The following is a 14,439-nucleotide window of genomic DNA, read 5'->3' as shown; positions in this document are numbered from 1 at the left end:
TGCAGTGCTCATCTCACTTTATTGGCCGGGGGAGCCAGTGTACAGCTTCCAGGTCATGTGGCCAGCATGACTAAGCTGCTTCTGGCAAACCAGAGCAGCGCACGAAAACACTGTTTACCTTCCCGCCGGAGCGGTACCTATTTATCTACTTGTACTTTGATGTGCTTTCGAACTGCTAGGTTGGCAACCTACTCAGGGTTAAATACTATCTATGCATCATTTTCATATACCGTAATTCTCGAAGCATAACATGCAGTACATTTCAAATCACTTCCAGATTTCTCCCAGAGGTTTAGGTCTATGTTATGCCCTATATCAGAGGTCAGCAACCTTTTTCAGCCATGGGCCGGTCCACCGTCCCTCAAACCATGTGGTGGGCCGGAATATTTTTTTGGGTGGGGGGATGAACGAATTCCTATACGCCACAAATAACCCAGAGATGCATTTTAAGTAAAAGCACACATTCTACTCATGTAAAAATATGCTGATTCCTGGACCGTCCGCAGGACGGATTTAGAAGGCCATTGGGCCTTCGGGCCTTAGGTTGCCTACTCCTGCCCTATATCCATTGCCCAGTGTGTCATTGAAGCTTTGACTAACTTGTCTTTCATTTCCCATTCTAATAATAAGTTATACATTTTTGACAATAATTTATCCCTATTCCATAATCATTCTCTTTCAGACTCTGAGCTTTGATCTGGAAACCCTCTGTTGTAAACAAAAATTGCCCTTTCCCCTTATGGGGTGTCCAAGAGCCCGTATAGAGTCCTTACGTAGGTTCCCTATTGGTAGGAGAAAATAACAGGCCAACCAGAGAATATTGAGAAGCAAAGCAGCTAGTAAGCTTGATCTTTATTGATCTGTTGCCACAGGGTGCTCCCCTCACCCGCAGGAAAGGAGGAGGAACCCAGAACAATGGCGCACAAGCCCTTATTTGAAATTGCCACCATGTAGATCAAGACCACCCCCAGAAACATCTTACACACATCACAGAAGGGGTGTAACCTAAGACCACCCCTCAGCTACATCATACCTACATCACAGAAAAGGCGGTCTAAAACAGAAATTTGAATGTTGTTTTCCTCCTGTCATTGTTTATCTCCTGTCTGGCAGGTTACTTGATTGGATTGCCTGGAGAGCCTGGCCAGTCTTTTGTAATGATAAATACTTAGTTCCTGGGCCATGTCACAGGCTCACACCCTATTCATATCTTAAATGTGTCCTTAAAACAGGATTTGTGAGGAAAGAGACAATGGGGAGGTTTCCCACTTTGACCTTGCAGAGAAATCATTTGCTCAGTTTGGGAATCAAAATGGTTTCAGGTCGGTCTTCCTGTGCTGATCTTTGTACGTGCTTGGTTGGTACACTTATGAACATTACCATATATCTAAGACCTCAACATTCCTATCACACCCATTTTTTAAAAAAATCTAATTTAAACATATCATATATTTGATGATACTATAACCAATCCTTAATTTGGCTTCTTACTTCTTCCATTGGTTTCAATCAAGGTTCACTCCCTGTAAATTCCAACAGATCTCTATGTAGCCCATTGTCTATTTATGTTAATTCCCTTAATTATGATTGCTTCAGTGGGGGAATACTGTTATTGCAGCTTTAATACCTGTTTAATAACTGCATTTGGAATTATCCTGATGCTTTGGGGCTGTAAAAATATGCAGGAATTCACTTTGTTTGTTCTAGGTCATTACACTGTAGGCTACAGTACAAAGGGGCACTCTGTGTCTTGCATTTTAAAGTTGCAACTAATTTTGTGAGGGGCTTCTAAAATTTCAGTACTGTATAAAGCAACCCCACTTGTTTTCAGAGAGGTTTCACTCATATTAATTTAATTCTTTACTTTCTTTTATCTTTCTTTACTTTCTTGTATCACAATTTTTCATAAAATTCACTTAATTTTGGTGCTTAAATTGATACTCCAGTACCAGTTGGCATATATTATTATGGTTGTTGCAATCAGAAATCATATTTAAAAATTATGTCATGGTGCAATACTATGTTCTCATGCTTGAATCTCTTCAGCTATGTTGGTTGTTTATTTTTTTTTAAATATTTTTTGTTAAGGATTTTCTTGTTTTACAGAAGTGTAGTGCCTCGTATTTTTTCTTCTTCTTCCATGTAACATTTTTACAAATCCGTTTCATTTGTTGAGGCATTAGGGGGAGAAGAAAAAAGAAAGAAAAAAGAAAAGGGGGGGTGGAGAGAGGGAAGATGGATGGGGTGGGGTCGGGTGGCGGTGTTTCTATTATGTTTAATGTATGTAGAGTTTGGTGTCAGCGTTGCTTGTGTTGTTCACTTGTGTTCCTTTGGTGGTGAGAGAGGTTGGGGTTGGCCTAGGGTGTGATTGTTTGCTTGTGATTGGCTGTGGTGATCTTTGTTTTCGTGTGTGAGTGAGGTGGGTGTGTGTTTTGGATCAGGTTAGCCATATTGATTTGTATGCTGTTGGTGGATTATTGTCATTGTCCTGTTGGGTTGTGTATGTGATAAAGGGGAGCCATACCGGGGTGAAAGCGTCTTCTTCTGTTTGTCCCCGTGTCAGTTTCAGTTTATTAGTTAATTTTTCTAGTAGGGCTGTTTCCCATACTATTTGGTACCATTGGTCCATGCTTACTCCTGACAGGTCTCTCCAGTGTCTGGTTATGGTGTTTCTGGCTGCTGAGAGCAGGTGGGTTATGAGTTCTTTGTGGTGTAAATGGGCATTGTTGTCTTGGAAGATGTTTAGTAGGGCCAATTCTGGGGTGATGTCTATTACTTGCTTAGTTATTTTACATATTTCTTGTATGGCTGTTGTCCAGAATAGTTGAATTTTGGGACACTCCCACCACATGCGGAGGTATGTGCCTGTGGAGGTGCACCCTCTCCAGCATTTTGGTGAGGTTCCTGGGTGTATTAGCGCTAGTTTCCTTGGTGTTAGGTACCACCTGTAGGTGAGTTTCAGTGTGAGTTCTTTTCTTTTCGTTGATATGGATTTAAAGGGGGGTTTAGACCACATTCTGGTCCATTGAGTGGGGTTAATCTCATAGCCTATGTCATTCTCCCATTGTTTTTTGATTGCGTCTAGGGGATTTGCGGGGTTTTGGAGTAGTATTTTGTATATTGCGGATACCGTCCCTTTACCGTTTCCCTTTGTTGTTAGGAGGAGGTTTTCAAAGGTTGTCAGGGGCCTAGTTGCTGCTGATTTTACTGTTGGATTGTTTAAGAGGGCATGTAGTTGGTGTTGTGTTAACCAGGTCATTTGGGTGTCTTCTAGTTTGTCTTGTATTTCTTGTGTTGACAAGGGTTTGTTATTTTTATAAAAGTCTATTAGGCAATACAAGCCTTTGGTTCGCCAGGTTTTTATCTGGAGGTTTTGTGCTGCATGGTGGAATAATGGGTGGTACGCCAGGGGGATTAGTGGGGATGGGGTTGGGGATAGTTTGCCTATTTGTGTTTTCCATGCTTTGAGCATGGTCTGTGTGTACCTGTTAAGTGTTGTGGGAATTTTCTTTAGTTTGTTTGGGAGGAGTGGGCATGTTGTGGTGCAGGTGTTTTCAATTGTGTCCCTCTCTAGGTGTACCCATTGTTTTGTCTCATCTTCTAGTATATATGGGATTATATGGCGTATTTGGTTGGCATTGTAATAGGCTTCTATGTTGGGGATTCCCCATCTTCCTTCTGAGGTGGGGAGGTGCAGGTATTTGGGGCTTATTCTTGGTTTTTTATGTGAGAAGATGAAAGAGTGTAGTTTTCTCTGCCAACTGTGAAGTTGGGTTGAGGGGATCCAGGTTGGGAGGGTTTGGAATAGGTAGGTTAGTTTTGGGAGTGTGATCATTTTGTTCATGGCTATTTTGTCTGAGAGAGTGAAATTCATGTTATTCCATCTCTTTAGGTCTTTGTTAATTTGTCGCCACAGGGGCTTGTAGTTGTGGAGGTACAATTTATTGAGGTTTCTGGTTATTTGTACCCCTAGGTATCTGAACTTTGTGTGGCAAAGTTTTATTTTGGTGACCTTCATGAGTTCTTTTTGGGTGTGAGGAGGGGTGTTGAAGCACATAGCTTCTGACTTTGTAAAATTTACCTGTAGGCCCGACACCATTGCAAATGTGTTGAGTTCTCTGATTAGGGAGGTTGCTGTGCTTATGGGGTCTGGTGTTGTGACCATTAGGTCATCTGCAAAGAGCCCTAATTTATAGGTTCTGCCTTTTATTTCCACTCCCTTGATGTCTGTGGCTGCTCGGATGCAGATTGCTAAGGGTTCCAGAGCCAGGATAAATAAGAAGGGAGACAGTGGGCATCCTTGTTTCGTGCCTCTTTGGATAGCTATAGTATTAGAATACATATTGTTAGTTCTGCATTTTGCTGAGGCTTGGGAGTATATTTGTTTGACGATTTGTAGGAAGTTGGGGCCAAATTTCATGTTAGTTAGTACTGCTAATATGTATTTCCACTCCAAGCAATCAAAGGCTTTGAGGATGTCTAGGGACATAATTGTCAATGGGAGTTTGGTTGCCTTGCTGTGTTCGATCAGGTTCAGTAGTTTCCTGATGGGGTCTGTTATATTGCGGCCAGGGACAAAGCCAGTCTGGTCTGGGGCTATTAACTTGTGTAGGAAGATTTTTAGGCGGTTGGCCAAGATTGATGTGAATATCTTGTAGTCTTGGTTTATTAATGAGATTGGGCGGTATGATTCTACTTTGAGGCTATCTTTTAGTGGTTTTGGGATGGAGACTATTTTGGAGTGGGTCCAGGTTTTGGGGATGGGGCCCCCTTTTATGCTGTCGTTGAATATGCGGGTCATGCAGGGCATCAAGGGTTCTTTGAATTTCCTATAGAATTCTGCTGTGAAGCCATCTGGGCCTGGGGCTTTGTGTGGTTTCAGGTTTTTGAGGACCGCATCTATTTCCTCTGGGGTGATAGGGCTGTCCATGAATTCCTGTTCCTCATCAGTTAGGGTAGGCATGGTCAGTCCTGCTAGAAATGTTCTGATTTCCTTCTCTGGTGGGTTATGGGAGGTGTATAGATTGGAGTAGAATTCTGCAAATTCTGAGGTTATTTCTTCGGGGGAGAATGTTATGTTGCCGTCTTTTTTGGTGATGCAGTGTATTCTTGTTTTGAGTGCTTTTTTCCTACATCTATTTGCTAGTAATCTGGAGTTTTTCCCTCCATATTCGTAGAAACGTTGTTTAGAGTATAGAATGTTGATCATTGTTTTGTTAATTTCTAGGGAGTCTAGTTCTCTCCTTTTTTGTTCTATAAGTTTGAGGAGTTTTTTAGATCCTGTTTGTTTGTAGCGTGATGAGAGGACTGTGATGTCTTGTTCTATTTTGCTAATTTTTGAGGAGGTTTGTTTTTTAAGGAATGTTTTCTCTTTTATGCAAGCTCCTCTGGTGACCGCTTTCATTGCGTCCCATAGGAGGGGGGTTGTTATATTGTTTACATCGTTTTCCTTGAAGTAGTTTTGGAGGGTTTTTGTGAGACTCTCTCTAATTTGTTTGTTTGTAGTTAGGATGGGACTGAAGGACCATGATGGGGTGGTTTGTGTTCCTTCTCCTATTTTAACGATGACTTCTACTGGGGCGTGATCTGTGATTTTAATGTTACCTATGTTTGTTGATTCCACTGAGGGGATCAGACCCTGTGTGAGTAGAATGCTGTCCAGTCTGGACACTGTATCATGACGTCCAGTGAGTAGAATGCTGTCCAGTCTGGACACTGTATCATGACGTCCCGATTGGAATGTATGGCTGATGTCTGGTTGATGTCTGAATGTATGGCTGATGTCTGGTATGGTTTTGCTCACCCCAAATGTCGTAGAGACCCCTGTTTTTTAGCATTTTTAGTAACTTGTAAGAGTTCCTAGTTGTTGGGGGTTTCCTTCGGAGGAAGGTTGCCCATGGGGTTGTGGGGTGGATATCTTTGAGGGATAAACCTTTCATATTTAGATTGAGGTCCCCTCCTAGGATTGCTTCCCCTTCAGAGAAGGAGAGGAATTTGTTTAGTGTCTTCTGGAAGAATTCTAATTGTTTCGTGTTTGGGGCATATATGGAGCCGATTGTCAGTTTGATTTTGCCATCTACTATCCCTTTAGCGAAAATGAATCTGCCTTTTTTGTCCTTGAGGACTGTTGTGGCAGTGAAGTTCAGGTCTCTACTGAGTATTATGGCTACACCACGAGCTTTCCCTGAGCCTTGTGCGACCCACTGTTGACTGAAGCGGGGGTCGCTCAGGAGTTTGCTGCCTTTGGGTGGGTTGTGTATTTCTTGTAGGAAGGTGATGTGTGGTTTCATGGTGTTTATGTATGAGGTGATGCGTTTTCTTTTGATGGGGTTTCCCAGCCCACTCACATTTAATGTGATTGCTTTTAGGTTAGCCATCTTGCTTATCTATTATGTGGGGCGATTCCCTGCCAACCCGTTCGGGTTGTCTTGTGTCTCTCTCTTCGTGTTGTTTAAAGAACCAGTGGGGTTGCGCTGACCTAGGGTGTGGTGGGTGGGGGGCTAGTGGGATTAGAGCACGGGTGTCAAACACAAGGCCTGCGGGCCGAATCCGGCCCGCCAGACCTCGCCATGTGGCCCGTGTAGCCCCCCCTTTTTTTTGACACAAGAAAGCCGCCTCTTCAGCGCATGCACGGCAGCCTACAAGCCAGAGAACGCCTGTCCTCTAGCGGCGCCAGCCGTTCTACACAGGAAACCTCCACTTTACATGCATTCAGGAAACCTCCACTTGTTTTTATATTGAGCGCATGCCATCCTGTGATGTGACAGATCCAACGGCTGCCTGAACAACCAGCCCTTTGAGGGTGACCAAACTGCTGATGCGGCCCCCCGATGAATTTGAGTTTGACACCCCTGGATTAGAGTGAGATTTGGGTTAAAGAGTAGGGGGTAAGTTGTAGGGAGTTTCCTATATGTAGTCATATAGGTGTTTGTTTGGGGTATTTTAGGCCATCTGGCATTTAGCCGGTTGGTCCTAGGTCTCAGCTGGTGTGGAGGGCCGTGTTCAAGGGCAGGCCATCCCCCCTGTTGTTTGCGATGGGGGGTGATCAGCGAGACAGTGTGAAGTGACTTTGTAACGTCGCTGTCAAGTATAAGGTTCCTAAGCAATGTTGCCAATGTTATGAGCAACATTGTTGGTGTGTTGGGGTGGGGATGTGGGTGCTGGTACGCTCTGGTGCCACCATAGTGCTGGTTGGGTATTAGATTTTAGCCTGATTGTGGGATGTGTTATTAAGGTTGGAGTTGTTTTTCCTTAGTATGGAGTATGAGGGTGTTGAAGTTGTGGGTGATGGGGAGTGTGGTTGAGGTCGTCTGGACTGGTGTTGGGGTGGGGATTTCTGTGGGGGTGCGGGGCTGGGGGGGATGTTGATGGTGTTAACTAAATCTATGTTTTTGGGGAGAGAGAGAGGGGGAACGGGGGGGGGAATCACCAGTCCTTCAGTTTATGGTTTTTTCCTGGTTGCTTCATTCAGCTGCGGTTGTTGTTGTTGTAGGGTTGTCCATCTGTGATGAATTGGTTTGGTTGATCTTGCTCTGGTTTCTTGTGTCGTATGGCCGGCGGGACGGTTCTGAGCATGATGCTTGTCTGTATTGGTTTGCGTTGTTGTGCCGCTTCTGTTGTTTCTTTTTCTTCTGTACCGTCGTCCAGTTGTTTGCTGTTGTTTCCTCGTGGTTGGGGCTGTCACTTGGTGGGTTTGTCGGTTCCCATTCCGGCAGGAGGTCGAGTTCAAGGTTCTTTAGTAGTTGCAGGGCCTCAGGTATGTTGGTAGCCATGTGTTGTGTTGTATTGGTTGTTACAATGAGGCGGAAGGGGAAGCCCCATCGGTATTTGATCCCTGCTTGTTGGAGACGCTGGGTGCATGGGCGCAGGCTTTTCCTCCGGTTTAGGGTATCCTGAGATAGGTCCTGTAGGGCCAGAATGGGGGTTTCTCCATATCGAAGGTTGGTTAAGTTTCTGATGTTGTTCCATACCTCTTCCTTCTTTTTGTAGCGTGTGAAGCATACAATGATGTCTCTTGGGGGGGCGCTGGGTTTTGGCATAGGTTTTAGGGCTCTGTGAGCCCTCTCCAAGTCATCTGCCTCAAGTTTCAGGCTTGGGATTGTGTTTTTCAGCCAGCGTATAATTAGGTCTGCTGGGCTTTTCTCCTCTGTTTTTTCAGGAAAGTTGCGGAAGCGGATGTTACAACGTCTATTGTGGTCTTCAAGGTCGGCTTGCTTAATTTTCATCTCTCTGTGTTCTGCTTCCATTTGGTTTACCAGTTCGTCCAGTTTCTTGTTCACACATGCGTTCTCCTCCTGGTATTGCTCTATTATTCTTTCTTGCATTTGGTTTTTGTTCTCTAGAGCTTCCACTTTGGAGGTTAGGTTGTTGATTAGTACCTGCATGGGAGCCATTGTGGCCTTCAGTGTTTCTTCTAATCGTGCTTCTAATCTTGCTTCCATTTCCCTCAGATCTCGTTTCGTTATTGGGTGGTCATCATCTTGAAGGGGAGTTACCATCTTAGCATTGTTTGCCATCTCCCTGGTTGGTGTCATCTCAGTCTCCCTGATAGTTTTGGTTTGAGGTTGGCTTGGCGTCCACTTGGGGTAGGGCGTGTGGTGGTTAGGAGTTGTGGCAGTGGTGATTCCTGAGTATTGTTGGGTTGCTGAGCTGATCAGGCTTTGGCTGGTGGCTTTTACAGAGCGTTTGGATTAGGTGGTCATTTGTGTCACTTCTAGCCTGTGTTTTAAGAACTTCTCTTGGGTTTTCTCTAGTTGCCTCAGCGATGCCACCGAGGCTGGGGGGGAGGGCAGGTAAGCAGAGATGGGTAGACTAACGGACAGACAGTTCATATAAAGGGAGGGGGGTTAGCAGGTAGAGATGCAAGAGATTAGAGGGGTGGGGCCAGGGGAAATATCTGTTTAGGAGGGGGTTGTATATACCCAAAAGGGGTACTGGGGTCCAGTTAAGGTGGAAATTGGGGTTGGGAGTGCGCTTAGAAACAGAGACAGACAAATAGGCTATATGTAAAAGGTGGAGGGAGAAAAGGGAAGAAGAAGAAGAAAGAAAGAAGAAGGGGGGAGGCGGGGGGAGATTGGAGTAAAAGAGAAGAGAGAGAGAGAGAGAGAGAGACAAAAAGAGAGTTGAAAGAGAGAGGGGAGATAGTACAGTAATATCAGCGGTATTAGTTTGCAGCAGTAGTTTTAGCTATAGTATGAGGGGGGGCAAATTATGATAGGGTGATATGAATGTGTGTATGTGTTTCCTTTAGGGGAAGGGGGGGATGGAGAGAGGGAGGAGGGAGGGAAAAGGAGAGGAGGAGGGGGAAGGGTGGGAGAGGGAAGGAGAAGAAAAGGGAGGGGGAGAGAAGGGAGGGTGAGCTGCTGCAATGGTATGGGGGAAAGTCTTATTTTAAAAGAGGGGGTGGGGGGAAAGGGCTCCCCTCTCAAAAACAAACTGACGGACAGGCTAAAAAGGGGGGGTTGATTTAAAAAAATAAAAGGGATAGAAAACAAAATTGGGGGTGGAAAATGAAAGGTGGGATAAAGGGAAAAAATGAGGAGGGGTGAAGAGAGAGAGGGGAGAGCAAAAAGGGAGAGAGAAATAAAAAGGGGGGGAGTTGAGGGGGAGAGTATCAATAACAATAGCAGTGATATAGAGGAAATTTTTGTTTTAAAAGAGAGTGGTGGTCGTAGCTGGGGGCGAAAGATTCCCCCCTCAAGAACAAGCCAACAAATAGAAAAGAAAGGGCTTTAAAAGGGGGGGGGGAATGTGTGGTTTTTTAAAAAAAATAAAAATAAAATAAATAATAATATTTCCCCCTAATTATTGTTATTATTTTTTGTTTGTAAAAAAGTAATTTAAAATGTACGGATAAAAGATAAAAATGAGAATTAAAGGTAAAAAAAAGGGGTGTTGTCTTTAGATAGATAGATAGATAGATAGAGCTTTTTATTTTAAAAAAAATGAGTAAAGTATAGGTAAAAGAGGATAGGTAAAAGAGAGTGGAAAGTCTGGGGCGAAGTGGCAGTCCCAGGAAATGGCCTGTGATGGTTCAGGGCTGTTTTCTGGGTACTGCCATTTTAATTCTTAAGAGGGGAGTTTGAGGTGAAAATAAAATGAGGTTTAAATTGAGGGTGTGTGTGTGTGGAGAAGTGTGTCTTTAAATAGTGTGTAGAAAAGATAGCAATAAAAATAAAGATTCAAATAAAGGGTGGCTGCAGCAGCAGTGGCCCCTCTTTTAAAAAGAAAAATGATAAAAGTAGGTATATGGGGGGGGGGAATAAAAAAGAATTTCTTTTAAAAAAGGGGGGAAGGGAGAGGGGTAGGAAGGGGTTAAAAAAAGATTTTTTAAAAAAAAAAGAAAGGAGAAAAGAAGGGGGTAGTTTCTTCCTTTCTGCGATCTCCTTTGTCATGCGGCTTTGCATGGAGGGGTAGGCTCAGCCACGTGTTTTTTCGGAGCCTCTTTTGCCTTCCCGTGCTCAACTACCTCCCCTCTTCTTTGTCGGCAGAGATGGGGGCAGCAGCGGTAAAGTAAAGTTAGGGCTCCTTTTTCTTTCTTTTTCTTCTTCTTTCCCCCTTTTCTTTTTCTCCCTCTCTGCGTTAGCTCCACTGTCTTCCTGGATTTGGAGCTCCCCTCCATGTGTGTCCTATGTTGGTTGTTTATATTCTTTCAACTACTGTATATGATACTTTTGACAGTATCAAAGTCATCTTGCTACCATAATTTGTACCCATTAATCATCATAATATAAGTAACAAAGTAGTCAGGTACTTCAAAAGTATAGAATTAATTCTCAGTGAGGGGTGGGGCAATCTGTAAATAACAGCTTTGCATTGCCCAGGTAGGTTTTTAAAATACCAGTTTTTCCAATGCTAGATTATAAATTTATTAAACTCTCTTAATATCTTTTCTTTGGTAATGTGGACAATTTTATTTTATTTGTTGCTGCTTTAGTTTTTTTGCTTTAATTTGCTATACTAGTTTATATGCTTTATATTATTATTATTATTATTATTATTATTATTATTAACCTTTTTGTTTCTCATTACACTGTGATCTGCCCTGGCAGCACCAGGCTGCATGCACATCATACGTTTAAAGCAGATGACTGCTTCCAAATAATCCTGGGGACTGTAATTTACCCCTGACAGAGCTATGATTCCCAACACACACTTCATAAACTATAGTGCCCAGGATTCTTTGGGGACAAGTAAAGTGCTTTAAATGTATGGTATGCACACAACCTTAATTTATGTCAAATTAGATAAATTAGGTAAATCATAGGACATTTAGTATTGGAAGAGAGAGCTACAATTAAAAGAATCTTAAATTTAAACAATTAATTGGTTAAATCTGCATAGTTATATTAAATTTAGAATATATGTCCTGCTACTTTAGGGAGCACATTTTAAAACAAGCAATTAAAAGGTTTTTAAAGTATTACTCAGTTGCTAGAATAAATATTGCAATCCTCATTTTTAATCTTAATTGTGACCTGGATTGTCTTCTCATCTGGTTTGGATACTGAGGCAACATCCTGTTGACCTTATGTTCCATTGAGATGAAGGCAGATTCTTTCACCAATGAATAACCAGTCTCTAGTTAGCCAGTATGTTACTTGTCTGATCTGGAGTCTACATTTTGTGTTTATATTTGCTGCAGGGTTGACTTGTTAATTTAGAATGAAAAGAATGAATGGTCTGACTTGATCCTGAGGGCAAATATTGACTCTGGTTTGTAGTTAGGTGGACTTTGTGCTTGAGGTGACAGACCAACATCACTGAAAATGGAAAAGGAAGCATCTGCTGAAGCTCGGAAAACCACCCAAGAATCTATAGTTAAAGAAGAGGTATGCAATGTTTGTTTGCTTTTTGGCATGTTATTTTGAAGTAACTTAGTTATTGTGATCAAATACTGGGCTTAGTATTGCATAATATTGTATGCAAATGCTATGTATCCTACTGTGATAATGGGAAAGCAGCACCTCTATATGACTTAGCAAGACCATTTCCTATCATCCAGAGATCTTGCAATTCCAACCTTTTGTCAGGATAGCTGTTTTGCTTTGGGAGGTTATTCTGTGCTAGGTACCAAAAGTTTGGAAGCTGTTATGAGATGAGTTAGAAATAAGAAAGCATATGCATCAAAGTCCTTATAGTGTATGTCTGCACTGCAGTTATAAACATAACCACATTCAATCAATCAATTCATATTTTTAATTTTCTTTTATACTTATATTCCGTTATTCACCAAATGGTTCAAGGGTGGGTTACAAGCATAGGGAACAAGTTGTACTGAACACAGCCCAGCTTGCTTTTGAGCAAACATGCATCACACTGTCCCATTGAAATTAATGGCAATCTAATGCTCTTCAACATGACCTTAATTGCTCTGAAGACATTTGTGTTATATTAAGTGAGTTGTGCGTTGGTAATCAAATTTCTATTGATTCTCAAGAATCAAGAGCAGGGTTCATGGAGCTCCTCACGTAACATCCACCTGACTTCTTGATGTGTCTAGTAAGATGGGACTGCCTCAGTGTGCAGAAATCCTGTGTCCATTAGAGGGACTTGTTAATAATCTGTAATATTTTTCATGCTTAGCTTCCTCTTAATTGATCTTCTTGACCTCTTGCTTGCCTGGTGCATTTTTGCCACTTCAGTCCTGCTACATTTGATGGCCCACGTAATGTCCAGTTTACCTACCTCTTTCCGCCTATCAATCACATGCCCGTGGGTTGCTGTGAGTAGTTGGGGTAATGATTTAAGTTTGTGTCACAACAGTGTAGGGGGTCACAATAAATCTCTCTCTAGTCCTTCATATCTTTTGTGTAACGTTGTGTAACATTTCAAACAATTGCTCAGTCATTACAGGTCTGGTGTGAGTGTGTCAAGTGTGACCATGGCAGAAGAGGAATTTTATGTTTTTTCTCCCACTTAGTGATTAAGTTGTTGTTATTTACTACATTCTAGGCAACAGTTCTCTGGAGAGTCCACAGATCTAAACCATTTTAAAATAAACTTAATTTCCACAAAACCTGATTTCTGAGTTCAGCATAGCCTCCTGTTACTTATGAAATCAGCTCAATAGCTCTTTTCTCATGGTGTTGCTTATATGCCTTTCATTTGCACCTCTGAATGTACCTATAACCACAGTTATTGATACTTAACCATACAGTCATAGGTATGTTTACCTGGAATTTAGTCCTAGTACATTCAGTGGGACTTACTCCCAGGTAAGTGTGCATAGGATTGTAGCCCTGCGCTCCTACTTACTTGCCTTTTCCTGTTGCCTCTCTTTTTGATTCCTGCTGTTCCTTGTTATTGTTGTCTTCTTTTCTCTTTTTTTCCCTTCCTAACTGCAGTGTCTCATTCTAAAGTCATGAAGGATTGCTGTGGCTCAATGGCTTCCTTCCATTCCACACCTGCTCTGTCAATAGATAAAGCATTAGTGTGATGTCCTTGGGGTCCTACAATAAAGCCCTGGCTTCTATGGGTCACTGGGTAAGCCAAAGTAACTAGGTGTCTAGTAACTCAGGTTCACACTCACCATAAAATTATCCAAAATACACTTCTGTCAACACCCACTGAAGTGCAGAACAGTAGGACTTTCCTAAGTATCTTCATCTGTGCAGATAAAAGCAAGAACATGAGGTGGAATTCAACCAGACCACAATTCATCAAGTATTTGAACCAACTATTGTAGTTATCTAGAAAAGTCATTCGGTGGAAGGGGTAGCCAACTTGATGGTGACCTGATATTGTTGGACTACAACTCCTATCAGCCCTACCCAGCATGGCCAGTGTTGAGGGGTGATGGGAACTGTAGTTCAGCATCTACAGGCCATCATGTTGGTGAACTCTACAATAAATAGGAAATAATGTTTCTGCCTAATGCACCGACCCAACATATCAGACTCCCTGCTCCACTATCAGCCTTTGTTTCAGGTCCTTTTCACCTGACTCCTCCAACTGTCATTCTTAACTAACACTCCTTATTTGCCACTCACCTTGATTCTACCCACCATTCTGTCTCACTCTTCACTTCTCTTCTCCCACACATTCTTCTAATAGGACTAGTACTAAAAATCTTCTCTCCAACAAGAATGTAAGAACCACCTTGCTGGATCAGACTGAAATCCAGCTCATCCAGCACTGTTTGCTAACAACTAGAGATAACAAGTGAAAGCTCACAAAGGTGGTGGCCATTTGTTCATTGAGTGTGGTGTGCAATAAGCAAAAAACAAAATTAAAATAATTTGGGCATCTTGAAGGGACTGCTGCTGTTTAGGTCACACAGATCCGGTGTTTCAGTCTCATCACAGTGTGAATTAAGAGCAGAGTACTCTTGAATTTGGTTTCATACCATTCCGCCTTTGTTGGGCAACCTTTGCTTTGAGAGAAAATGCAAGTCCATTTCACCATTTCATAGTGTAGTGGTGGGTGACCTGTGTTGGA

At 42.5% G+C, this 14,439-nt stretch overlaps 2 protein-coding genes across 7 annotated transcripts in view; one reads left to right on the top strand and one right to left on the bottom strand.

Moving 5' to 3' along the window:
* Positions 1-14,439, bottom strand: part of CDC123 (cell division cycle 123) — a 105,654-nt gene that overhangs the window by 53,025 nt on the left and 38,190 nt on the right. The gene's annotated exons all lie outside the window — the stretch shown is intronic.
* NUDT5 (nudix hydrolase 5) overlaps positions 1-14,439 on the top strand; it is a 28,502-nt gene that overhangs the window by 2,926 nt on the left and 11,137 nt on the right. For 3 of the 6 annotated variants that reach the window (XM_053405701.1, XM_053405697.1, XM_053405698.1), the window contains one exon: positions 11,645-11,831. In XM_053405701.1, coding sequence (XP_053261676.1) covers positions 11,769-11,831 — 63 coding nt within the window. In that variant the 5' untranslated portion in view covers positions 11,645-11,768. Of the gene's footprint in view, positions 1-11,644; positions 11,832-13,346; positions 13,486-14,439 lie in introns of all 6 variants that reach the window. The other 3 variants (XM_053405699.1, XM_053405700.1, XM_053405702.1) reach the window with 2 other exon arrangements.

Source organism: Podarcis raffonei, chromosome 10 (genome assembly GCF_027172205.1).
Source record: "Podarcis raffonei isolate rPodRaf1 chromosome 10, rPodRaf1.pri, whole genome shotgun sequence".
Taxonomy (NCBI): domain Eukaryota; kingdom Metazoa; phylum Chordata; class Lepidosauria; order Squamata; family Lacertidae; genus Podarcis; species Podarcis raffonei.
This window is presented reverse-complemented; position numbering and strand designations above follow the sequence as displayed.